The sequence below is a fragment of the Dysidea avara genome, chromosome 2 (assembly GCF_963678975.1).
Source record: "Dysidea avara chromosome 2, odDysAvar1.4, whole genome shotgun sequence".
Lineage (NCBI taxonomy): Eukaryota > Metazoa > Porifera > Demospongiae > Dictyoceratida > Dysideidae > Dysidea > Dysidea avara.
The window spans coordinates 43,802,993-43,829,002 of record NC_089273.1 but is presented as its reverse complement, the minus strand read 5'-3'; the positions used below and the strand labels follow the sequence as shown (position 1 = coordinate 43,829,002).

Genomic DNA, 26,010 nt, shown 5'->3' with positions numbered 1-26,010 from the left:
GTACAACAACCTGGCATCTCCATGGATGTGATCCAACACTGACACTATCCATTTTTTGATGTGCTTAAGAGTTAAGAGGTCAGCAGCTCAGGATCCCAACTATAGTAACATTCTCTGACCTACGTACAATACCTGTATTCTGTTTGTAGTATTTGTACCAGCCAGTGCCACAGTTCATTAAGGAACAATGGAACCGTCTTTTATATATAATAGCGGAAGAGTTATATAATAATAGACCATTTTGTCACATGCAATTCTTAACCATCACATGTACAGTATGGATATTTTATTAAAGTAAACAAAAGGAAATCAATCTTAACTAAAACAGTGATTATTACATGTACAGGTACACTAGTTCAAATTTATACATTTCCTCATCATACAAGCCCTTTTCAATGAAGGGTGAAAACAGTATTTGCAGTTACCACATTTTGTGGCCCTGCAGCCATCACACTCCCTGCAGCGTTTTCTTCTTGCTACATAATATGATTGATTACAATAATTCAATGAATATCAAATACATCTTACCTTGATTCTGTGTCTGTGACAACCCTATTGAATGAATTATTAAATAACACACGTCGCTAATGGTAACATCTTACCTTGAATCTGTGTAGCTGTCTGTGTCAACTCTACTGAATGAATTATTAAATAACACACGTTGCTGATGGTAACATCTTACCTTGACCCTCTGTAGCTGTCTGTGTCAACCCTACTGAATGAATTATTAAATAACACACATCGCTAATGGTAACATCTTACCTTGACTCTGTGTCAACCCTACAGAATGAATTATTAAATAACAAACGTTGCTAATGGTAACATCTTACCTTGACTCTGTGTAGCTGTCTGTGTCAACCCTACTGAATGAATTATTAAATAACACATGTTGCTAATGGTAACATCTTACCTTGAATCTGTGTAGCTGTCTGTGTCAACTCTACTGAATGAATTATTAAATAACACACGTTGCTGATGGTAACATCTTACCTTGACCCTCTGTAGCTGTCTGTGTCAATCCTACTGAATGAATTATTAAATAACACACATCGCTAATGGTAACATCTTACCTTGACTCTGTGTCTGCATCAACCCTACTGAATGAATTATTAAATAACACACGTTGCTAATGGTAACATCTTACCTTGACTCTGTGTAGCTGTCTGTGTCAACCCTACTGAATGAATTATTAAATAACACACGTTGCTAATGGTGACATCTTACCTTGACTCTGTGTAGCTGTCTGTGTCAACCCTACTGAATGAATTATTAAATAACACACGTCGCTAATGGTAACATCTTACCTTGAATCTGTGTAGCTGTCTGTGTCAACTCTACTGAATGAATTATTAAATAACACACGTCGCTAATGGTAACATCTTACCTTGACCCTGTGTAGCTGTCTGTGTCAACCCTACTGAATGAATTATTAAATAACACACGTCGCTAATGGTAACATCTTACCTTGAATCTGTGTAGCTGTCTGTGTCAACCCTACTGAATGAATTATTAAATAATACACGTCGCTAATGGTAACATCTTACCTTGACCCTGTGTAGCTGTCTGTGTCAACCCTACTGAATGAATTATTAAATAATACACGTCGCTAATGGTAACATCTTACCTTGACCCTGTGTAGCTGTCTGTGTCAACCCTACTGAATGAATTATTAAATAATACACGTCGCTAATGGTAACATCTTACCTTGACCCTGTGTAGCTGTCTGTGTCAACCCTACTGAATGAATTATTAAATAACACACGTTGCTAATGGTAACATCTTACCTTGACCCTGTGTAGCTGTCTGTGTCAACCCTACTGAATGAATTATTAAATAACACACGTTGCTAATGGTAACATCTTACCTTGACTCTGTGTAGCTGTCTGTGTCAACCCTACTGAATGAATTATTAAATAACACATGTTGCTGATGGTAACATCTTACCTTGACCCTCTGTAGCTGTCTGTGTCAACCCTACTGAATGAATTATTAAATAACACACATCGCTAATGGTAACATCTTATCTTGACTCTGTGTCTGCATCAACCCTACTGAATGAATTATTAAATAACACATGTTGCTAATGGTAACATCTTACCTTGACCCTGTGTAGCTGTCTGTGTCAACCCTATTGAATGAATTATTAAATAACACACGTTGCTAATGGTAACATCTTACCTTGACTCTGTGTAGCTGTCTGTGTCAACCCTACAGAATGAATTATTAAATAACACACGTTGCTAATGGTAACATCTTACCTTGACCCTCTGTAGCTGTCTGTGTCAACCCTACAGAATGAATTATTAAATAACACACGTTGCTAATGGTAACATCTTACCTTGACTCTGTGTAGCTGTCTGTGTCAACCCTACTGAATGAATTATTAAATAACACACGTCGCTAATGGTAACATCTTACCTTGAATCTGTGTAGCTGTCTGTGTCAACTCTACTGAATGAATTATTAAATAACACACATCGCTAATGGTAACATCTTACCTTGATCCTCTGTAGCTGTCTGTGTCAACCCTACTGAATGAATTATTAAATAATACACGTTGCTAATGGTAACATCTTACCTTGACCCTGTGTAGCTGTCTGTGTCAACCCTACTGAATGAATTATTAAATAACACACGTCGCTAATGGTAACATCATACCTTGACTCTGTGTAGCTGTCTGTGTCAACCCTACTGAATGAATTATTAAATAACACACGTCGCTAATGGTAACATCATACTTTCATTCTCTCCTGCCGTTGACAATCCTACTGTAATGATGTAAATATTGTGCATAGCCAATCAATGACCATGGCTTATTTTACGTAATATTTTATTGAATTTACGATCACTAACCTTGAAATGTTTTTTAACACTACTACAGATATACATACCTTGATGATTACTGTTTTGTCCTAAGGCAAATAAAATGTGAGCGGTACATATGAAAGTATACTGTTTATGCACATGTTGAAAAGAACTGTTGTTTTGTATTCATATAATAAACCACATCTGCAATGTGGTCTAATTGAATGCAACATTGCAGTATTATTAGACAGAGGAGGTACGACATGTACATATAGTACACATGCTATACTTCAATCATACTTTTATCAGCCATTCCTTTAAGCACACATTGCAGCAAGCTAGTTTTTTAAAATTGTTTTTTATAACAAAAGTCTTTATTTTTTAATGGTTGACACACCTAAGAGCTACTTATGGTATAAACATTGTCCCCAAATAGTTGCCACCCCCAAATGGTAGCCTAATCAAGTTTTGATTCTAAGCTAGTGGTTTTTGATCAAGTGAATATGCATATGGATTGTGCCTTGGCTTGCCAATAGGTACAGAATATACTGTGCTAAATTGCAAATACAAAAATGCAATGTGTTCTTATATAAATTAGTTGTATGATAAGTAGTCAATACACAATAACAACTCACACCTCGTGATTTTGATGAGCAATATGTTTTCCACCCCTCAAAAAGTTTAGGGTAATCTTTAACAAATTCTTTAGCTATACCAGGTGTCGTAAAATTAATATGAGATGGGTTGACAGCATTTCTCTTGTGCCCGAGGATAAAGATATCATATCCCAGCTGATTGAGCTGGTTGGCCTGAAAGACAAGCACACACAGTAAAAATACATATCAAACCATACATTTAACACTCTTTGTGACCTACATATAACATACAGTTACTTTGTTTGTAAACACTTGACAGCACACTACCACCTTGTCCACATGCAATACATCTGTATCCAATTATTCACGTTTAATCTACAAATCAACTACTCACTATTTAGAGAGGAACAGTGGAACCTATTTATGATGGTTATCTTTGGGCCAAAATTTCGCAGCCTTAAATAATTAATAAGCAGGTGGTTGCTTATACAGTTGGATTAATTATAGTATGTTCACGTTGAGCTGAATTCTGAAAAAAAGCTAAAAATTAAAAGTGGATTTTTTTCTCAACAGAGTTAACATTTCAGCCAAACAGATGATTATTGGTAACAGCAAAAGTGTCAACAACAGACATGTACAGTTTGGCTTCATAACAAGTTCACGAAAGGGCTGTAATGGACAGTGTACTTATATGGCTTCCCCATAGGAAATGTATTGTGAAAATTTTGATTGGCCATAAATATTATCTCAAACATTTGAACAAAAAGATTTTGAAATATTTTTAGCAGGTCAAGCAGTACTACAAATGAGCCAAATTTCAAGATCGTGTGTAATTGCATCCATGAGTTATTAAATGTTTTTGAGGATTCAGCTCAACGTGAACATACTATAGTGTATAAATGTCTCAGTACTGATATTCAAGAGTGGCCTTTATAGAGAGGCGGTGTATTTATACAGGTGGCCGCTAAGACTGGTTCCACTGTATAGTCCTATCCCATCCATGACTCATTTGTGATTAGGAGGTAAATGAAAATGATGAAATAGGCATTTGCTGCATTATAAAATTGGATGTATGCATTGAAAACAGAAATACAGAATCTAATGAGAGGGTCAGATACTATATGTATCTAGCATTATTGTGAAATAGCTGTACTGCCAATGCACAAATGGTCCGAACATACAAGGTCCAGGTGAAGCATAATGGTCCGCTTCCAGTCCACCACAATACCACCCTCCTCTATATATGCACCCGCCAAACATGCTGGCGTGATTACTGATACAGCTAGGTATACCTGAAGCATAAAGCATAATGCACATGCTCACCGTACCAAAGTTTACTACTCCACTGTCGGTGTCACAGTCATTATACATGCTGCTACACTATACTATAGTCACTACTTGCTGCCATTATAGCTATTACTAGAGTTCTTGCTGATACTACTAGCTCTTACTTGCTAATACAACTTCATCCACTAAAGGTCTAGATGGCTAAGACATTCTCTTTCCTTGCTCTGCTCTTAGTAGTTACCAGTTCTCTGATGAATCCATTCACACTAAATTGTACCACACTTTTAGCCATTGCAATTGGTTGCAACCTTAGGGTAGTTGCCTCTTACTGTAAACATTTACTTGGCAGAGATCACACAAATTGATTTTTAAAAAGAAGTTTCTTAAAGTAAAATCTATCCAGTAGCTAGTCCTCTTGTGCGAAATCCCTCATAGTCTAAATTCTCAATAAAGTTTTTTAAGTGTTTGAAAATCTCTCAAATGCAAGTAGTGACAGTGATATATAATATCCATATCCAAGTATACTGGTTCCACCAGCACCCTTGTTCCAAGATAAAGTTACAGGTATTTGTACTGTGTACATTTCATTTTGAAAATGCTATGACAACACATAAACGTAGGTATTCATATTACTACGTTTGTTATAGTAAAAGCACTGCCGTGTGTGTGTGTGTGTGTGTGTGTGTGTGTGTGTGTGTGTGTGTGTGTGTGTGTACAGAACACGAGGGGACATGTTGAGAGACTAATACAGCATGAGGCAAAGCCAAGTACTGCATTAGTCTTGAGACACACCCCAAGTGCTATATTTTTGTACACACAAGCAGGTGGTGCTAATGGTGTCATATTGTACTTCCTGGCCTGCCTTATTGTTTTCCTCAAAAGAGCACTCATCTTGAGTATTCAGATCACTTCAATTTTCGGATATCATACCATCAGTAGTGCTTGTATGGTCATAGAACAAACTGGAGGATTGACTTAGCTAGTTTTAGTGATTTAAATTGTCGTGTACGTGATCAATCATGCTGGTCCAACTGGGATTGGTTTTGTAACATTCCTTACATAACTGTTCTGTATGACTGTACTGTATTTGCCAAAGTGTTCTGTATGAGGCAGATACAGTACTGCATGGAGAATACAGTACACTTGCCAAAGTAGAAGAGCATTCATTATCCTTTGCCCATTAAAATTCTTACTTGTTTACTTTGCACTTAGCACATGCTTGAGTAATATTATCCATCATATCTAAGCTTGGATATTTAGGTTTCATGTCTGTCATAATTCCTTTTACAAACTTACAAAATGTCTTGTACAATGTAATTGAGCTAGCACTTTCAGAATGTACTTGGCTACCATGTTCGATTGTGTAAATATAAGGTTCATCAGTGCCTTTGTATACATGAAGATGGAGGTTAAGAAAAGATGACGATAAACTTTATTTTTATCGCATCGTAAATCTGGGTGGTTTCATGTGTATCCTGTCCTTAGAACATGTCATCATTATATCTCTGTGTTCTAGCACATAATAGTAGTGCTTAAACAAATATTAATTAACATAATAGATGAACTAAAAAGCAGTTAATAAGATAGTACAAAGCGTTATTTGCTTTCAAAACAAGTTGCACCTACTTAGCAACAAAATAATGGTAAGTTATGAAATACGAAATAATTCATGAATTACAAAATAATTTTAATTATACATTAAAAACAAAATCATGCTGCAAGCTTAATGCAACAAAACAAGAGGAAATCTGCTACTAATTATACTTAGCAATTGCAGAGGTTAGCATTAACTGCATGGGCGCCTGGTTTTAGAAGTAGCTCAACATCGACTTGTTAACTTTAAAACTTTATGGGGCACAATTTACCTCACAAAGGAGGTCAAAGGTAGCTGCCTCCTTGATGCATGCATTGTAAGTGCTTTGGAATGGAATATTTATAGGCACCTGTTGAGGTGAAGTGACATCTAACAGTAAAAAAAGCAAGCCTGTAGCCTTGGCAGTTATCAAGTTATACTTGTCTGAAGGCATCAGGCAGTTAGTCAGCTAGTTAGTAAGTAAGTTAGTCACTCATTAGAAAATTGTCAAATAACTTCAAAATTCTGTAGCAACTCAATGGAAGGGTTTTTGACTTGATTCTACCCAAGCAATACTGCAAAGGCATCACAAAGGTATTTTGAGGCTGGTCTATAGTCGATATTTCGCACGAGAAAGTCTCAAACAAATGATCCATAATATACAGTTACTACTGTACTATTATTTAATAAATATATAATGGAGACAAGTGCGTGTATATCAGGCAAAGCATGAGTACATGTTATGCACCACTCACCTAATAGGTGAAAAGATATTATGTGGCAGCTGTTACTTTTATATATAAAGGCCAAGTTTCTAATATTTATTGTGGGTGCCAGGCTGTACATTGCAGTTACATTTTACTATGCATCTCAGAGTACTCTGGAATATTACATATATCTCTACTAAACAGGACTTTACATGGGCTGTGGTGCTACTGTCATCAACTGCATGCCCAGTATACAACATCACTCGATTCTCCATGATTAGTGTATAAACAAAACCAACTAATACTTTCTATGCTAACTAACCTAAGTTTTAGTGGTATACATATATATATATATATATATATAATAGTTATACGGTTACAGCCCGGGGCCTTAGGGTTTATAAATTTCATAGACTCCACATTGTGCCTGTATAACTGCTTTAGACTCTATTTCACATTACACTCAGATTACTTACCTCATCCACGGCTGTTTCTGCTGTAGGCTCGGCAAAAGCGGTGCGATAATACTAGCGCTATGGCAACTATACGTCCTCAAGTGACAAAATAATAGTGCTCATTAAATCACTGCACGTGAACAATGCATAGCGATTGGATAAACCTAGATTTTGAGTATATGTTATATTGTGCCTGAAGGCGTGGAGTATATTAGAAAATAAGGTGGAGTATATGAGATTTATTACCCACCCAAAACAGCCTAAATAGAGTCTAAATATACATATATGTTATACTACAGATATCATGGTATTCGAAATATATACCAAAAGATATACAAATTACTTAGAAAAGATGTTATAGTGCGAGGCAAAGCCTCGCACTATAGCACCCTTTCCTAAATAGGTATATCTTTTGGTATATATTTCGAATACCATGATATCTGTAGTATAATTATGTTAATATAACATCTCGTATCCCACTTGGAAGCAGTAACAGCAATTTCTCATGTTTTTACACCATTATTAGTACTGGTAAGTAATTTCTTGTGATTAGCATGCTGAAGGAGTATGCACATGTGTTGCAGCCTGCAATCTTCTTAAAAATTGGTCCAACAATCAACAGCAACTATTGCTAGGCAACTAAATTTAAACCTGACCTAGGAATATGCCTTTGAGTGGTTGCTTAGCAACCGTTGCTATGCTGTCAAAATCATTTTAGAATTATTAGTGATTGCCTAGTTGCTAGGCAACAATGTTGTTGCTAGGTGACATGTATTGATTACTATGGTACCACTAGTTGTCAAGTCGGATATGCCTAACTGGTAAAACAACTAAACACTATTAAAAATTTTTAGCCAATCAAATGTGTATATCAAATGTACAAGTGATATACTGCATATACACATGCTGTGCATTAGCGTAAACAGGCGTAAACACTAATTGGCGCTACATTGTTAACATAAATTCTAGCCAATGAAATTGCAATTACAGCTTTTTCACTACTACCAGTGAAATACGGGATAAATTTCACTGCTACTATTGAGACTTTTGTATGGGCAGTGAAACAGGTATGGTATTAATATATATACATATATAGTTGCAAAAATTGACTGTAAGGGTGAGAATAAACTTGAAATCGGAAACCATCCATAGACTGGTAAATATCCATTAGCATATCTGCAGGTAGGTGACCTTCCCTGTTTCTTTACTTTTTATTTCTATGATTCCCAATGTACGTAATATAACATTCCTAATCTTCAGGCTCAGATGGAATTGCTCTGGTAAGGTATGTAATCATGTTGATAAGGTGCATGTGGGGTAGGGTTGTGGTCACTGTGTTTATTACCACCCCACAGTGCAAAAAAGCAATTGGTGTAACATCAGCATGTTAGGCTATGAAAGAGCTGAAGTTATAGCATCTTTCAACCTATTAGGTGAGGTATCATTTGTATATGTATGTATCTATGTATGTAGGTACGTATGCATGCATGTTGTACAGTACATATGTATAATTATACATATGTAACTATGTACACACTGTATACACCCCTTTGTGTGGGAAATTCAAGGATGCTGCCATTCTCACAATTGGTACATGATACTGTTGCAGGCCAAATCAAAAAGAAGAACCGCATCATTACTAGTGGAAAACGTCGTTAGTGGTTAGCGTGATAAAATAACCACTAACACTACTCAACGCTGTCATGTATGGCGTTTACAAGATTCGAACACGTGCTAGCGTGCTCCCAACTATCAATTATTGAAAAGTGTAGTGGCAGCCATTATGCATCGTTCCCAGCTATGTTTAGCGCACTACATAGCATTTCTACAGCATGACAACTACCTCTACAAACAACCTAGTTGCAATGGGCACTACAGCCGATTTCTGATATAAAGCTACTGTGGGAAGCCATCGTGCGCTACTACAAATTGACACCTTTTGCTCTAAGTGAAAAGAAATGGGACAAAAAAGCATAAGGAGAGGACCCATGATGTATGGAGTGTACATAGAGTGGTGTGCCAAAGGCAACTGTCCAGCTGGAGCAACGTCTTACAGTGAAAAATTCAAGCCCATAGACCTAGCCGTTATCGATCGAGTTATGCTTGTCAGAAGAAATCAGGTAGTTAAATTTGTCTTATAAATTAAAAAAACATTAATTTCGTATCAACTTAACAGAAACAATTATGGGAGTTCTGAAGAGCTTGATTCTACCTGCCAAAACATCATGAAGGTACAGTGAGGCTGGCTTCTAGTCAAAAAATTCTTGTGAGAAAGCCCAAAACTTCATGAGCCTTAATAAACAGTACTGCCATACTGTATAATATAAGTATGTGTATAGTGCACTATAACAAAGCAATGTAAACAAATATCAAACCTTTTTCTGCATTATAGTAACAAGACTTGATGGATGCTGCCTAACAGGTCCATTTGCCTGGCGTTTCAGGCAATCTGGAAAATTCTCATTGCAACTGGGGCAGGATCTGAAGGCAATTGCACATTGCTGTCCACAATGCTGGCACTTTTTGGTAGGGCAAGTAGAAACTACCTCTGGAAAAAAGATATAATTGGTAGAAAAATGCATGGTACGCAATATATGTATAGATTTTTACATAGAAATATTATGAATTTGAGTAAAATACTAAATAAAAGTTGCATACTTTGAGTTTCGGACTGACAGGCATCTCATTAATAGGTGACATACATTAGAACTTCAAAAAATGTGATGCTCATTACTCATCAGAGTTAAATATAGCTGTTTGTCTTAGCAATCAGAGATCTGGCTCTCTTTTAGGGGTACATTTGTACAATATTTTTTGTTCATATAAGACCAATTAAAACAAACCATAAAACAAATACAGGTCATCATTTGTGAAAAATCATCAAATTTAAATTCAAACTAATCACTCTAAGACTGACAGGCAGGATGGCTGGAAGACCAGCTCCATTGTCAATACCCGCAGCCAACCTCCAAACCTTTTACTGTATTTCCCTATAAGAAAGCTAACCAACACTTATACACAAACTTTGAAGGTTAGAAATCATTATCCCTATGCAAAGCAACAGCTGTACATGTAAGAACTTTCAAAGCTGACTGTTCAACAAAAGTATGCAGAGCAAAAAGTAAGCTGATTTGGGATGATATATATTGTAATATTAGACTTAAGCTACACTATACCAGTACAGTTGCTAATTTGGTCGTGTTGAAAGAGGGTGTGGTCCAATCCTTTAATAAAATTGCTAAATAGGAGATTTCCTAACTGCTGAAACAGACGTTTAACCACAGAAAAACAACACAGATAGCTTTTTTAACTAACTAGAATTTAAGTTTCTTCTCCAATCAAACAGAGGTGTGTCCCCTTTGTACGTGAACAAAAATCATGAATAGCCTTGAGGCTTTCTTTAGAGAATTTGCACAACATATCATGATGGACTAACTATAAAACAGCTAAGAAGACACATGTGTAATAAGCAGTTTAAAAAGAGCTATGTTTTCAATGTACAGTAATTGATTACTCATAAAGTAACAATTCAGTGAATTACAACAATCTGTTCTGGTAAAAAAAACACACAAACAAGTGTAACAAAAAAATTCAATGTGTATAGGGATCAAAATTATAAAAACTGTTGAAAGAAGGGAGATTATTGACCAACAGAAGCCATGCTATAAGTTGCCGAGACTCTACTGAAGTAGGAATTATGAGTGTGCTAGCATGACTTTTGGTGATAGATACAGGTAATCTCTATTCTTTCAGCACTTTTATTACTTTAAACCCTACTCATATTGAATATTCCTTACACTTGTACTAAAATGCCTATTTTATATTTGCCTACTACTATACCACAATACTATAATCGAACTCGACTAGCAAGTACCACTACTGATGCATTTTGGCAATAAATACCATCAAAACCGAGTCCTATATAAACATTGAAAGTACCACACGCACCTGTCTTTGTGATTTCAGATTATACAAGCTGTGCATTACAGCGTTGAAACCGGGTCGGGTCATCCGAGTCACAATTTCTCCAGGCCATCTGGGTCCGACCCGGTTTACAAATTATCCGGGTCTGACCCGGATTGGATCACGTGAGAAACAAAATTGTTCGTTTGACGACGTGGAAACTTATAAACGCTATCGCATAGCTCTTTCATGAGCCACGCCCACTTATCGCGTTACCAACATACGCTCAGCTACACCCATTTATTAGTAAGTGCAGTATGTAGTACGAAACTGAGGGTATCTATGGCTATTGTCAGTAGGTGATGACCTTTTTTTTTTTTTTTTTTTTTTTTGTTTTGGTCTTCAACCTACAGCTAGGCTGAAGTTGCAATATTTACTCAACATGAATCAAACGCTCAAAACGTAGTCTCGCTCGCTCACTTGAGACTAGCCGAAACATAGCTCTTATCGCACGTCTCGGCTTTAATTAATCCGGGTCAATCCGGGTCACATCCAGGTCAAATCCGGGTCAGTGGGTCATCCGGGTCAGCAGTAGTGACCCGGTTTCAACGTTGGTGCATTAATGCCTATTGTACAACCTTGTGCTGTTCGTTTTCCATTTGGAAGCGCTCAACACAAAAACACCACTTTAATAGATGAATAAGGTGAGGTAGTGTACAGTCGATCATGATTTTAAAATAGAACATAATTTTGTTTAGAAATACTTTGGATGGAGACCCAATAGCTTCCAATATATATATTAAAAAACTTGTAATGTCATGCATTGTGGTCAGCACATATATAATTACTCAACACTGAAATTGTACTGCAATACCATCCCACAGAACCATACTATCTTTTAACTTTTAGTATAGCGCTCAACACTACTACTAGCTATCTTAGAGCACTATGGTTTATAAATAATTTAAATACTTACTACACCTCAAGCCATCATAGCACGATCAGCTAAATATGTCACATCTATGCCTAGCGATGCTGACTGTGTACAGTGATGTCATAATGTATGTATAAATATAAAGCTCTATACGGACATAAGAAATTCTCTATTATATGAAAGTTAAATGCACAGTTCCCTTTACAATGACAGTTCTATGAGAGGGGTAACACCGTACTTGCTATAAGGGGTAGTTATACTACAAATATGATCCTGCAGAACCATTTGAGACTGGGATAAAAGTTGAGTCAAGCAATCAAGATGCTAATTTACACTGAATGAAGGGATCAATCAAAGCATCCAAAATCGGACAATCAACCACCTTAGCAAACAAACTTGCAAATGAAGCACAAATTTACAAAGCTTATGTGTCAAATTGTCATGCAATCAGGACACCTTTATAGATGAAATCAAGCAATCAAGATAATATATTATCATTGATCAAAAATCTTGATCCCAGTTGCAAATGGTTCTACAGGATTATTGGTTGTGATTACCCCTTGTACAATAATGTCATGAGGTGATAATACCAGGTTGGACAGAGGTGGGGATTTGTAATTGCTAGATGACAAATTCCCCACCACATAGGGACAACTTCCGAGTTGCAAATCGCCTACTAGTAACCCAGGAATCATTGACAATAATTATGGTAAAGTATGGCTATTCGTGTTGCATATGTCTCTACCCTGGGGACGAGTTAAGGCAACAGATCCCCTACTAATCCCCACCTGGGTGTAGGTGGGGCATGACAGTGATAAGTGCACAATTATTAGCCATCTGTGAAACAATGAGAAAAATGTAGACAAGAGGAAAAAGTCCTCGGTCACATGCAACCACACATGTACAGTGGTGTTAAAGCACCCATGTGGGCATGGCAAGGGGTGAAAATACATAAATGAAAAAAAAAATTGCTAATCAATTTAGTTTAGCTTGGCTCTGGATTTATGGTCACTATCAGCGTTTCTCTGTTAAAAAATGTAATGAGCCTGTTGCTCTTTATCCATAATGATTTACCACTGACGAAGGCCTCTGTGCAACAAATATTAGACCTTGCTACACAAAAAAGCATTTCAAAGAATAATGTTTATGGCTCAAAAATGCAATGCAGCAATGGAGGTAGGTGGAGCATGACATTGACAGGTGCATTACATGCTTGAGCTACACTGTAGTGACGGCACACCCGAGAGAGAAACCATCATTATTGAAATAACTGAGACACATACAGACTGAATAAGTTCTCAGTCACATGCAACCACCAAAGCAGGGTTTGGCTTAACACACTGTACTACAAGATGATGTAATGGACCTAGACAACTAAATCATGCACTTCCTATCTCCTATTAATCACATTAATTTAGATGCTAGTGGTTAGTTTACTAGAGTTGATTTTTTCTCACGTGACATAGACAAATCACCACACTGTTTAAAATATCATGAGTAAAATACCCTTTTAGTTAAGTACATACCTTCCATCATAGAATAATCTGCCATCTGCCTCTCTACTAAGACGAGACGATTAGGAAACCACCTCCTCGAGTATCTCCCGCGTGCTTTCGCGCTTTACAGTAAAACAACGTGCTGTCAGTATATGATGTAGTATACTACTCCAGAAAATATAGAACATCCTTCCATAATTTCCGCCCCATAACTTTAGAACAATATTCCAAAATCACGGGGTTTTGTAGTTTAGAACATCCTTCTAAATGTTCGTATGATATTAGGTTGACTAAACCACGGAACGGAACGCTTTCTCAAATTGAAGCTTGCAACTTACCATTGCTGAAACTTCCCTTATAAGTTAGCAGTGGCATCTCCAGTGGGTGATTAAACATAAGATAAAAAGAATTAACGGATCGATTGTGGTTTTTTGTTGGTTGTCATTAGTAACGAAGTATTATTGTGGGATGAGCTGTATCAGTGATGTTCATCCATACGGAAGGGAACTTTATGTGAGCTGTTTTTCTTATTTAGACTTTAGAAAACAGTCTGGGCCGGTCTTTCAAGTCAAAAGTCAGCGTATAAATAAAGCAAGCAGGAAGATACTGGTAACAGGAAAGAGCCAGCTGAATTAAAACTTGAAGAATTTTGTGCAGTGTGTGAGGAGCAAATATTTTGGCAGACCGCAAGGAGGGTATATTCTGCAAACATCACTGAAGTGTATGCATGGAGTTATTTATATATTAACAGCTGGTGCAATGGACTAATGCCGTATTCAATAGTGAGCTGATTTATCTGTTGCACAATTCAAGGATGTGTCTGACTGCTAGCCTTGAATCAGGCTAAATGCCAAAACTCCAAGATCAGCCAAATCTCTATTATAAGCCGCATGTGAAACCATGCCCGTAGCCACCAGGCAAACATGATTTGGACCAGGATGTGTGTGTGATTTCAATGTATCTAGTCAGACCTGAAATGGAACACTCACATTAATTACATGCCACCTAAGAATCCTAGGATTTCTTAAGTGTAACATTTCACATGCTTCACTTCAAACAAAACAGGTTAATTTGTTCGTCTATTTTCAAGTGATTCCCAGTCCAGCTGGTCCATGAAATTACAATGGGATCACATGTATTTGTTAGAGTGCGGGCTGTCCTGTGTTGGATCTACTCTAGAGTTGAGATTTCAAGGTAGACTCACTGCCAATGTACTGACACTAGTACTGTTGTAGCATGTTTAAGTGGAGGACAAATGAAATAGTAATGCTAGATTATTTATGTATACATAATGAAATTGATATCCCATTTTGATTTGTACTTCCACTTTGCAACTGAACGTATTCAAGAACAAGAAGCTACCACACTTAATCTCCAACCACTGTCATTAATTAACCAAGATCTCACTAGTCTGTAATTCACCTTACTGTAGTGATTGTATTGATTCATCTGTATGTTTTCTTCATTTTCCTTTGAAGTTGTACCAAGAGTTCATAATAAGGTGGAGAGTGTATAACTTGAATGCATTCACCAAACACCCTGCTAAAAGTAACACCTCGGCCTTATTTCAGAACAAAGGCTTTACCTTCTTCAGCAACACTAATCAACAGTTTTCTATCCCCCAGTAAAGGTGTTGATTTGATGAAAGGTGAACTTTATGCAGGGTGTTTGTACAGGCCATACTGAGAGTTAGACACTCTCCCCCATACAAATCAGTATTACGAACTCTTGGTTGTACAGTATAGGTAAACAAAGATAAGTTTCTCTCCCATCTTATTCTAGGATTTCTATTGACAAGGAAAATTCAATTATTTGTATACAGGCTCAAAATTGAGAAAATATAAAGAAAGTGAATTAATATTATACAGTCAGTTTGCTTTTGGATATTTAATGTCTCCAACCACAACAAAAATTCGATGAATCCATGCATCTCATCACTGGTCGTCTGAACATTCTGAAAGTGATACCTCATTCAATCAACCATATATTCTGTTTATTAGACTGAATAAAGTCATGATTACCTAAACAATCACTCAATTAATGTTTTATAATTATCCTATTCCATTTTCCTGGAGGTTCCACTGATAAAATGCAATTTCAGCAATTATAGCAGCTAGCCAAGCTGCAAGTTGATTCAGAAAGCATTCCATTCTGTAAAATAGACCCCATCCAGAATTCAACTCAGTACTCAGGCTGAGATATCTGACAATAGTCCACTACTCTGTTAATGAATCATTGATGTTCACACAATATAGCCTCCTTGTGGTATCTGAATGTTTGCTCCTCACACACTGCACAAAATTCCTTTAGATTCTGCTTAGACTGAGTTGATTCAGCTTGTCACCATACTTGTTTCCTTTGTAGTGTAGCTATACACATACTGATTTATGCCGATTAGAAAGGCTGAGCCTCAGACTGTACATTCTAAAGCCAAGTAAGTAAAAATAACTCACATACTAGTAAAAACAAGTCATGCATTAAGTTCCCTACTTGATATATCCGAAGATGAACACACTGAGTCAGCTATTCCCACAATTAGTACTTCGTTACTAATGACAACCAACAAGAACCCACAATCGATCCTTAAATTCGTTTTATCTTTCTTGGGGTACGTTTGATTACCTGCTGGAAGTGCCACTGATAACTTGTACAGCAATGGTAAGCTGCAAGCTTCAATCTGAGAAAGCATTTCGTTCCGCAGTTTAGTCCATCATTCCGTTCCGTTCCGTAGAATAGTCCCCACCGGTTTGGTAGACGTAGAGAGCAAATACATCATGTGACTAAACTATATGTATAGGGCTAATAATATTATAAACTAACTATACTATATATATATATATAGCCTATTGTAGATAGATAGCTTTAATGTGTGCAGAATGATAGCTTGGCTATCAACTCTGTGTGTACTGTGGCTATCGTGTTTTTGTATTTGTACTGTAGCTAAAATGCAAAGTAGTCAAGTTTCGTTCATGGCCATTGCCTTGTTATGTCTGTTGGGGAAGGAGGTTTATGGTCAAATACCAACAGCATGCAGTGATGCTACAAGTCTAGAAAACTTGGAGTGTTGTCCAGTTACAAGTGATGGTGTGTGTGGACAGGATGCTGGTAGGGGACAGTGTACTGATTTGAACTTGCCTGGATATGACAGAAACAGTAGTGATGTCCGTCGCAATTCGCCTCACTACTTCACCAGGGTTAGTCCTGATGCTTAAGAAAATATCTCACTATAATTGAATATTATATGGCTACCAGTTAACAATAGTACATGACTGCTATGCTGAGCTGTATAATTATGATTTCTCTTCTTTCAATTCACAGGTCTGTGAGTGCAGTGGAAATTACGCAGGATATGACTGTAGTCGGTGTAAGTTTGGTCACTATGGACCCGATTGCTCTCAGTCACAAGCTCTTCCCCGACGTGAAAGAGGCCTGTTATAAATCTATGGTAAGACCAGTTGTGGAATATTCTAGTGTTGTACGATCACCATTTACGAATACAAACATTAATTTAGTTGAATCATTCAGTGCAGCATAGAGCTGCAAGCAGTGTACATGTCTGCATCGGCATTTCTTAATGTGTTCCTATTATACATATTGAATCACTTTGATTGTGCACTGAGTTATGCAATACAGCGTTGAAACCGGGTCGGATCATCCGGTCACATTTTCTCCGGGTCATCTGGGTCTGACCCGGTTTACAATTTATCTGGGTCTGACCCGGATTGGATCACGTGAGAAACGAAATTGTTCGTTTGACGACGTGGAACTTATAAACGCTATCGCGTAGCTCTTTCGTGAGCCACGCCCACTTATCGCATTACCGACATATGCTCAGCCACGCCTATTTGTTAGTAAGTGCAGTATGTAGCACGAAACTGAGGGTATCTATGGTGAGGGGTAGCTATTGTGAGTAGGTGAAAACCTTTTTTTTTTTTTCTTGAGGTTGCAATATTTACTCAACACGAATCGAACGCTCAAAATGTAGACTCGTTCGCTCACCCGAGACTAGCCGAAACACGTCTCGGCTTTAATTAATCCGGGTCACATCAGGGTCACATCCGGGTCACATCCGGGTCAGTGGGTCATCCGGGTCAGCAGTAGTGACCCGGTTTCAACGTTGATGCAATACACTGTTGTAACAGGCCTTCTCAAGTGCATAGTCTTCACTCCTACAGCAGCTACTTACTTTAAGCTTTGACTAGCTACTCAGTAGACCATGCATATAGCTAGCTATGTAGTTATATCATCTAGCAATAAAGCTCTTGACACTGTGAAAATATTGCACTAACATCTGCTGAAACACAATGTCATACATACATATCATTTACCATCCTGCGTATTACAAACAAACAAAACCCCTCAAGATGTTGTTACTATATGAATGGTGAGGTCAGTGTCTAACGCAAAGTATTTGAGAGTTATTCTGGATGAGCATTTAACATTTAATGAACATATTAAGAAAATTGTTAATAAAGCTAACCAAGTTAAAGGTTTTTTACAAAGAAGCATTGGTTCTTTCCCAGCTAGGGTGAAAGAGGCCTGTTATAAATCTATGGTAATGCCAGTTGTGTAATATTCTAGTGTTGTACGGTCACCATTTACGAATACAAACATTAATTTAGTTGAATCAGTGCAGCATAGAGCTGCAAGATCTGTGACCGGTGATTTTGGCTTTACGTCTAGTGTCACAGGGATGTTGAACTCACTTGGATGGACGTCTTTGTAATGTAGGCGAGAAATCTCACGGGTTATCATGCTTTTTAAAATTTGGCATAATGAAATTTCCATTCCCAGTCACCACCTTCCTATGTCAATAACTACATGTACAAGAGGGAACTCTCAAAGATTCAGACAGGTGTCAGCTCACTTAAACGTTTATTCTCACTCTTTTTTCCTGCCACTATTAATATATGGAACAGCCTCCCAGCTACTGCAATTGAAGCAAGTAATATAGATGACTTTAAGAAAAAGATTGTAGACTATTTTTGTATTAACCCAGCTATAGACTAAAATGTTGTATGCTTTGTGCTTATATATGTTTGCTTGTGTGTATCTGTGCTTTATACTCCCTAATGGAGGCCTGCACAGTATCAATAATAAATAAATAAATAAATCCCTGTGGAATGCCATACCAATTCTAGACTTAAACATGTCAGTTTGTTTGCTGAAATCTACACTGAAATCATATCTGTGGGATCATTTCTTGAGAAACTTTGATGAGAATAGCAACTGCACTCTACATGACTTAAGTCCTTGCTCCAGATGTCACCAAACTAAACTTCCAACTACGTACCAATTTTAACCACTTATAATGTACTATTATTATTGATTGTTGTGCAGACCTCAAAAGAGTATGGTGCACAAAAAAGGGTACAATTGCTACTGTCAATTACAAAAGACAAGCAAACTTATATAATTATACAATATTTACTATACACAAGACCATATATACACATTGATAAATTATTAAACAGTTACTAGTCCAGCTAGGCTGTGCTTGAATTGGTCAATCTCTGTTAAATCAATCACGTGTTGGGGTAAGGAATTCCAAATATTGATTGCAGAGGGGAAAAAAAGAAAATTTATAACAGTCAATTCTAGTCATTGGGGTTAAAAATCTCTTATCATGGCCTCTGGTGTGATGTAGGTTAGTAGAAAAAAGGAAATCATCAGCATTAATATCGATTTGGTGAGATATAATTTTAAATAACATTGTAGCCTACTATGTAACTATGTGATCACTTAAGTATAATTGTACGTATTTTATGGCTGTTGATTGCTACCAACAGAACTTTGGTGCTCTTACACCATAAAGCCTAAATAAATAAATAGCTAGCTATAGTATAGAGTATGAATTATTAGCCGGCACTATCCCACGAGGGACCTGCAAAGAAGGTTACTGAAAGCCTGTGTTGCAGGGAATAAGAAACATGACCATCATGAAGGTGATTCATATCATTGCACTTTGCAAATATGAGGAGATATTACATCGCATTATAGCTATACACACCATTTAATAATATTATGGACTAGCTATACGTCCGTCGAACCTACGGACAGATGTATTCCTATATCTACTGAATGAAATAGCTATGGAGAGACTGCATGCGATATATTAATTTTGTATTGATGGTAAAAATTCATTCTTAGTTAGCTACAGTGTGACCCTTTACTTTTCATCTCCCACTGCATTAAAACCGCAGAGATACATAGCTACTCTATGATTTTTTTGTTAGCGGAAGTTCAGTTTAGATCACGTAGCCACTTGTATGTACTGTACTACACGTAGCTGGATGTTCTACAACTAACGACGGAAGTTCAAAGTTTAGATCACGTAGTTAGCTATGTAGCAGCAGGATGATGTCCTCCAACCCACCTATATTATGATGCAAACACTGAGTATATAAAGCGAGGGATATTGCATATGAATATAAACAGCAGCTACTGGAAACGTTATACGTAGCTATCAGGCAATTGAAGGCATAGCTAACTGAATTCTACTGCTATCTATCGAGTGGACCTTACTGAGCTACACTCAGGTACGTCACTAGGTGAGTCAGTGTAGTATCTATGATATCGTATCGATTCGTATGTGTCTCTTTTACTGGCTGCAGTATTTATAGGCAATTTTTGCTAAACTAGCTATCCTTGCCAGCCACCCCGTAGCTAGCTATTAAATAACTAACTGTATTTTTTATTCATGATCACTTAGCTGGGTATACCAGGGGCGGATCCAGAGTTTGGAAAGAGGGGGGGCACCTTGCTGAAAAACAGTTGAAGACCAAAAAAAAAAAAAAAGGGTCACAACAATAATAGCTAGTGATCCTTTACCAAATTTATCACGTCTGTTATGTAAAATAAAATCCTATTTATAGCTTCATAGGTAAGCTACACTGCCTCATGAACATTGTGACTGCTTTATTAGAGTAACTGACTGCTCTATTAGAGTATCTCGATCTTGTATGCAATTTCTTGAAGGGGGGGATTTGCCCCAAATGCCCCATCCTGGATCCGCCATTGTATACGTAGCTATACGTATTTTATAGCGTTTGCTAGTTTTGTTAGTTTTATTCTTACATCAGTTATAGCATAGATACTACACCCCCATTTTAGTTAGACAACATAAAGTCATTCGTATAGCTATAGCTGCTGCAAAATTAATTGCATTAGGCCTTGAGCAATAACTGAAGGATAGCTAGCTAATACTGTAGTTATAGCTAGTGTGGAAAAACTGGTCTTAGCTAGTATAGCTATCGTCTTTTAAAACATCGGCTTTAGCTAGCAACGTACGTAGCTATAGCTAATTTTAGTATTTTGTAACTCGCCAAAGGTTAAAGCTATATGTGTAACCATTCAATCTCTCACATTTTACACCATTTCCTTACCTTCCAGAGCATCCAATGTACATTGCTATAAGTAACCAACAATTACCTTTAAAAACTTCCCGACGTTTTAGATAGTTTGTATATAGCTATTTCTTTCTCCTCGTATTTATGACTGCATTTGCTTTCTATTACGGAGCTATGGCCTACTGAGAAAAGGTAGCTATATAAACCATTAGTTGCTGTCAGATCTTCACTGTAAAGCAGTGAAAATACAGCTACATAGGCATGTAGATATACAAGTATTACTGTAAAGCTAATCATCATGACATGTGAAAGTATAAAATAATATAGCTATAGTTAATAACCTAGCTAACTGGCCATAGCTGTGAAGTGTATACATGTGAACTATCAACTTCATATAGACTGTTACTATGTATCTTACTTTGGCATTCTGTAGCTAAGATGCAAAGTGGTCAAGTTTCTTTCATGGCCATGGCCTTGTTATGTCTGTTGGGGAAGGAGGTTTATGGTCAAATACCAACAGCATGCAGTGATGTTACTAGTCTAGAAAACTTGAGTGTTGTCCGGCTACAAGTGACGGTGTGTGTGGACAGGATGCTGGTAGGGGACAGTGTACTGATTTGAACTTACCTGGATATGACAGAAATAGTATTGATGTCCGTTGCAATTGGCCTCACTACTTCACCAGGGTTAGTCCTGATGCTTAAGAAAATATCTCACTATAATTGAATATTATATGGCTACCAGTTAACAATAGTACATGACTGCTATGCTGAGCTGTATAATTATGATTTCTCTTCTTTCAATTCACAGGTCTGTGAGTGCAGTGGAAATTACGCAGGATATGACTGTAGTTGGTGTAAGTTTGGTCACTATGGACCTGATTGCTCTCAGTCACAAGCTCTTCCCCGACGACCACTTGCTACCTACACTGACAGTGACTGGACTGCATTCATTGATACTATTGTTCAGTCACGTTCATTTGACTCAGGGTACATGGTTGTATTAGAAGAGGCAGTTCCAGGAACCACAAATCTCCGCATGAGTAACTTTTCACTTTATAATTTGTTCGTGTGGCTTCACCACTATGCTTCAAAAGATTCTGCTACACCAGGTAATGTAAATAAGTATGTAATAAGCATACATTGCATCTGCATGTGCGTATGCATGTATGTGCTGTAATTTGATGGCTCAAAACTTGAGTTATGTCACATACATTTCTGCACTTGTTAATTGACTTTTTATGTACTTACATCAATGTCATATTACATTTAGATGTATCAATTCGTTTGGATTATGCTCATGCTGGACCTGCATTCACAACTTGGCACAAATACTTTCACTTGTTGTTTGAGTGGGAATTACAACACATGTTAGAGAGCATGGGACACTTGGACTATCACACTTTCAGGCTACCTTACTGGGACTGGCGAATTGAAATTCAAAGATCTACTGGAATACTCTCAGATGATCTCTTTACTGAAAAGAGGCTTGGGGCAACAAGGAATGTCAGTGGTTTTCCTCGTGTATTTGGGGATATTGTTGGTGACGGATGGAACACAATATGTTGGCTAAAATTCTTTCAGATTTGTGATCCAAATGTTAACACTGGTCCCCTTCAACGTTGCCCATTCACAGGAACTAACCCTTGCAGTAGCAACAATCCTGACTGGCCTACAAGTCGGCAAGTAAATCGTGCCATGACTTTTAACAGATATGAAAGACCACCTTATAATTTTCTATCGCGAAGAAACTATCGAAGTTTTGTTGATGCTAATGTTAACTTTAGAATACGTAGGTGCCGTAGAAACAGAATGTGTTTTTGTTCTCCCACTTTTGACCCAGAATGTTCCCCCAAAATTTCAAATGGCTCTCGGATGATTGCACTTCAACAACAAATGCATGGTGCGGTAAGTACTGTATGATTACTATCATTGTTTATTTTATAATCTAATCCAAAACAGCCAAGCTGTAAAAAAAGGGTGCGGCCCTCAGAAAGGCTATGGTGAAAAAAGATGTGAAATCCAAGGTGGCGGCCAAGAAATGGCTGTGATGGTAGGTTAATGGTAAAAATTTTAATAATGACAATTCAGGTAAATTTTGTGAAGCGGCACAAAAATTCACCTGAATTGTCGTTATTAAAATTTTTACCATTAACCTACCATCACAGCCATTTCTTGGCCGCCACCTTGGATTTCACATCTTTTTTCACCATAGCCTTTCTGAGGGCCGCACACTTTTTTTTACAGCTTTGCTGTTTTGGATTAGATTTCATTTCTTTTTGTATTTGTATACCCCAAAGCCGGCCTATGGCCAGCTTTGGGACTTTTTTAACCTATGTTTTTTTCTTTACTACAGGAAGAAGTAAAGATGAAGTAGATATACTTTAAATATTTTATCAGTAAATGTACAAATTATATATATAATACATATGTGACTGGATTTGCAAAAAGGGGCCTTCCACACACATCCAATTTGCCAACTTTGACAATTGATAACTTCAGATTGGTAAAAGCTATTGCCTTGAAATTTGGGCAGTGGTGATTTCTTTGCAGCTGAACTCTCCACAAGATGGTTTCGTTGTAGCTGAACTCTCTACAAGGTAACTTCTTCTAGCTAATCTCTCTACAGGGAGATTTGTTTGTAGCTGAACTCTCTACATGATGGTTTCTTTGTAGCTGAACTCTTTGCAAGGTAACTTCTTCTATTGATCTCTCCACAGGGCGATTTGTTTGTAGCTGAACTCTCTACATGGTGGTTTCTTTGTAGCTGAACTCTACAAGGTGATTTTTTCTAGCTGAACTATCTCTTTCCATAGTTGCATGAACTCCCTACAAGGTAACTTCTTCTAGCTGATCTCTCTACAGGGTGATTTGTCTGTAGCTGATCTCTATACAGGTTTCTTATTTCTAGCTGATCGCTTGAATTCTCTTCAGGGTGACTGCTCTATTAGGATGACTGCTCTATTAGAGTATCTCGATCTCGCACTTGCCGCACCAAGTTGGATTTCGTGTTATAACTCCGTGGCTTTAAGTCTGATTCTTCTACACCATTGATGATCCTTTCTAAGATGATTACTCCATCTGTACAACAATTTTCAAAGCATTACCCTAAGCGATTTATCTGGTAGGCATGGCAAACAGTCGTTTTTTTATTAGCTGATCTCGATTGCGTAATTGTTACACACTGTTGGTTTTTTCGTTGTATCTTCCTAGTTTTTAGCTCGATTTCTTTCAAACCACAAAAGGTTTGAGGTTCAATAGTTAACCTATTCACCCACCGATTTTCAGCTTCTTCCCATACGCGGTTTACCCTGTAGGCGTGACAACATATTGGTGTTATTTTTCGTTAATAATCGCTCATAACTCTTTGCCTATTTATCGTATTCCAGCCAAAGTTGGTACCGAGATGCGCCTTTATATCCCCCTTTTGTGTGCCAAATTTCAAGGCAATCGGATAACGCGTTCGCGTTTTATAGCAGTTTTTGTAAGTGTGCGACAAGAAAAAGATAAAGAAGAAAAAAAACCCAAGAAACTGAGCCAATTTTTGAAGTCGCATATCTCGGGAACGCGCGAAGCGATTTCGCTCAAATTTGGAATGTGGAGTGCTGCAGTTGGAGAGAATGTCCACAGCAAAAATCGTCTTGTTTCATCAAGGAAGCACAGAGCTACGGAGGTGCGAAAATTGCGTTTTCTTTCTTCCTGTCAATATACTCACGGGTGTTACGCGCCGGCTTCTTGGGCCGCACGACACACTACCGTGTGTCTTGATATCAGTTTTCTTGTTTAGGTTCATACCATTACTGGGGCAGGTGATCTCGCTACAAATCTTCCATTTGATAAGAGAGGACAAATGGATGATGTGGTGTCATCACCAAATGATCCTCTTTTCATGCCTCACCATGTTATGGTAGATTGTATGTTTGATGAGTGGCTGGAGCGACACCCTGATGCAGAGTATCCTAATGATATACCAATGACTGTTTCCACTACAGGACATCAGCCAGATGACTTTATGGTTCCATTTTTCCCACTCAGTACCAATACTGACATGTTCACACGGTCTCGTAATTTTGGATACTATTGTGACCTACCAAAGATTACAAAAGGACGTCCTAAATAAAAAATACCATTTTTACAAAACAAGCACTAGTATAGTAACAGCATAGTACAGTATATACTTATGCATAATTCTTAACTCCAGAAGTGATTTGAAATGAAAACATAGTTTTGCATTTTTTGTTGTACAGATGCATGTCATCACTATTTTGTATATGCTAATTGAAACAAAGTAGGTAAATAACCATAATTTGCTTGCTACATGAAAACTATGAATATTTTAATCGCTTTGGTATGTAAAACTTTAATCAATAAAACCTCAGTTCTGCCTGTTCATGGGGAGTACGAAAATCTTTGAATTTGTTTCATGTTTGTACAGCTTAAAAACATGAGTTTATTTGCAGAAATAAAGTTTACCATCATCATTTAAATGTTGAAAATGCTTTCTTCTTTGTCTGCATGGAAACATACGTACAAAGAAAACACTATGCATTGATCAATTTACCAGTTCATGGTGGACAACAGACTGAGCTTAATCCCCTCTTTTAGCTTGTTTCAGTCTTGAGTTATGATCCATTAAATAAGCGCCTGTGATATATTGGCCGTATTGTTGCTGTATAAATTGAGTTCATTCCTGTCTCATTATTATGTCTAGAGCTATAGCTCCAAAACCATTGATCACAAAATTGAGGAATGTGCAAAAATGACCAGTTTTTGTTCAGCTGGTCACATATACAGTGTCGTAGCACATAATTTTGAATGCATGGTTCTTGCATTTTTTGTTGTACATATTGTCACTTTTATACAGATTTTAGACAATCACAACAATTTTATACGGTGAAAAACATTT

The 26,010-nt window shown here is 37.3% G+C and overlaps 2 protein-coding genes and 1 long non-coding RNA gene across 49 annotated transcripts; 2 read left to right on the top strand and 1 right to left on the bottom strand.

The window, feature by feature from the left end:
* Positions 1–271: 271 nt before the first annotated feature.
* LOC136247426 (uncharacterized) lies at positions 272–14,172 on the bottom strand. Of its 47 annotated transcripts, none has more exons than XM_066039097.1 (27): positions 13,787–14,171; positions 9,799–9,971; positions 3,443–3,614; positions 2,892–2,912; positions 2,739–2,768; positions 2,659–2,691; positions 2,579–2,611; positions 2,499–2,531; positions 2,419–2,448; positions 2,339–2,371; positions 2,259–2,288; positions 2,179–2,208; positions 2,099–2,128; positions 1,945–1,974; positions 1,385–1,417; positions 1,305–1,337; positions 1,225–1,257; positions 1,145–1,177; positions 1,071–1,097; positions 991–1,023; positions 911–943; positions 831–863; positions 763–780; positions 683–715; positions 603–635; positions 529–552; positions 272–476 (listed from the first exon to the last, which is right to left on the bottom strand). In XM_066039097.1, the coding sequence occupies exons 1-27, from the start codon at positions 13,809–13,811 to the stop codon at positions 352–354; spliced, it is 1,194 nt and encodes a 397-aa protein (XP_065895169.1). In that variant the 5' UTR covers positions 13,812–14,171; the 3' UTR covers positions 272–351. The 47 variants fall into 47 exon arrangements, with proteins under 47 accessions (XP_065895169.1, XP_065895170.1, XP_065895177.1 ...); XM_066039098.1 differs by having other exon boundaries at positions 603–632; XM_066039105.1 differs by having other exon boundaries at positions 683–712.
* A 2,066-nt stretch (positions 14,173–16,238) lies between these two features.
* Positions 16,239–17,173, top strand: LOC136245517 (uncharacterized). Its single transcript, XR_010695911.1, has 3 exons — positions 16,239–16,414; positions 16,697–16,950; positions 17,075–17,173. It is a non-coding gene; the product is annotated as an uncharacterized lncRNA (long non-coding RNA).
* Positions 17,174–20,147: 2,974 nt separating this feature from the next.
* On the top strand, positions 20,148–25,224 carry LOC136248125 (tyrosinase-like). The gene is made up of 5 exons (XM_066039939.1): positions 20,148–20,307; positions 21,539–21,791; positions 21,916–22,216; positions 22,378–23,012; positions 24,892–25,224. Exons 3-5 carry the CDS (start codon positions 22,099–22,101, stop codon positions 25,222–25,224), a joined length of 1,086 nt encoding a protein of 361 aa, XP_065896011.1. The 5' UTR covers positions 20,148–20,307; positions 21,539–21,791; positions 21,916–22,098.
* The last annotated feature ends 786 nt before the right edge of the window (positions 25,225–26,010 follow it).

Coding starts and splice junctions, on each gene's coding strand:
- LOC136248125 (XM_066039939.1), top strand. CDS start 22,099: ATGGTTGTATTAGAAGAGGCAGTTCCAGGAACCACAAATCTCCGCATG. Junction 22,217..22,377: donor AAAAGATTCTGCTACACCAG/GTAATGTAAATA, acceptor TATTACATTTAG/ATGTATCAATTCGTTTGGAT. Junction 23,013..24,891: donor AACAACAAATGCATGGTGCG/GTAAGTACTGTA, acceptor TTTCTTGTTTAG/GTTCATACCATTACTGGGGC.
- LOC136247426 (XM_066039097.1), bottom strand. CDS start 13,811: ATGGCAGATTATTCTATGATGGAAG. Junction 2,612..2,658: donor GACAGCTACACAGAGTCAAG/GTATGATGTTAC, acceptor TAATTCATTCAG/TAGGGTTGACACAGACAGCT. Junction 2,372..2,418: donor GACAGCTACACAGATTCAAG/GTAAGATGTTAC, acceptor TAATTCATTCAG/TAGGGTTGACACAGACAGCT.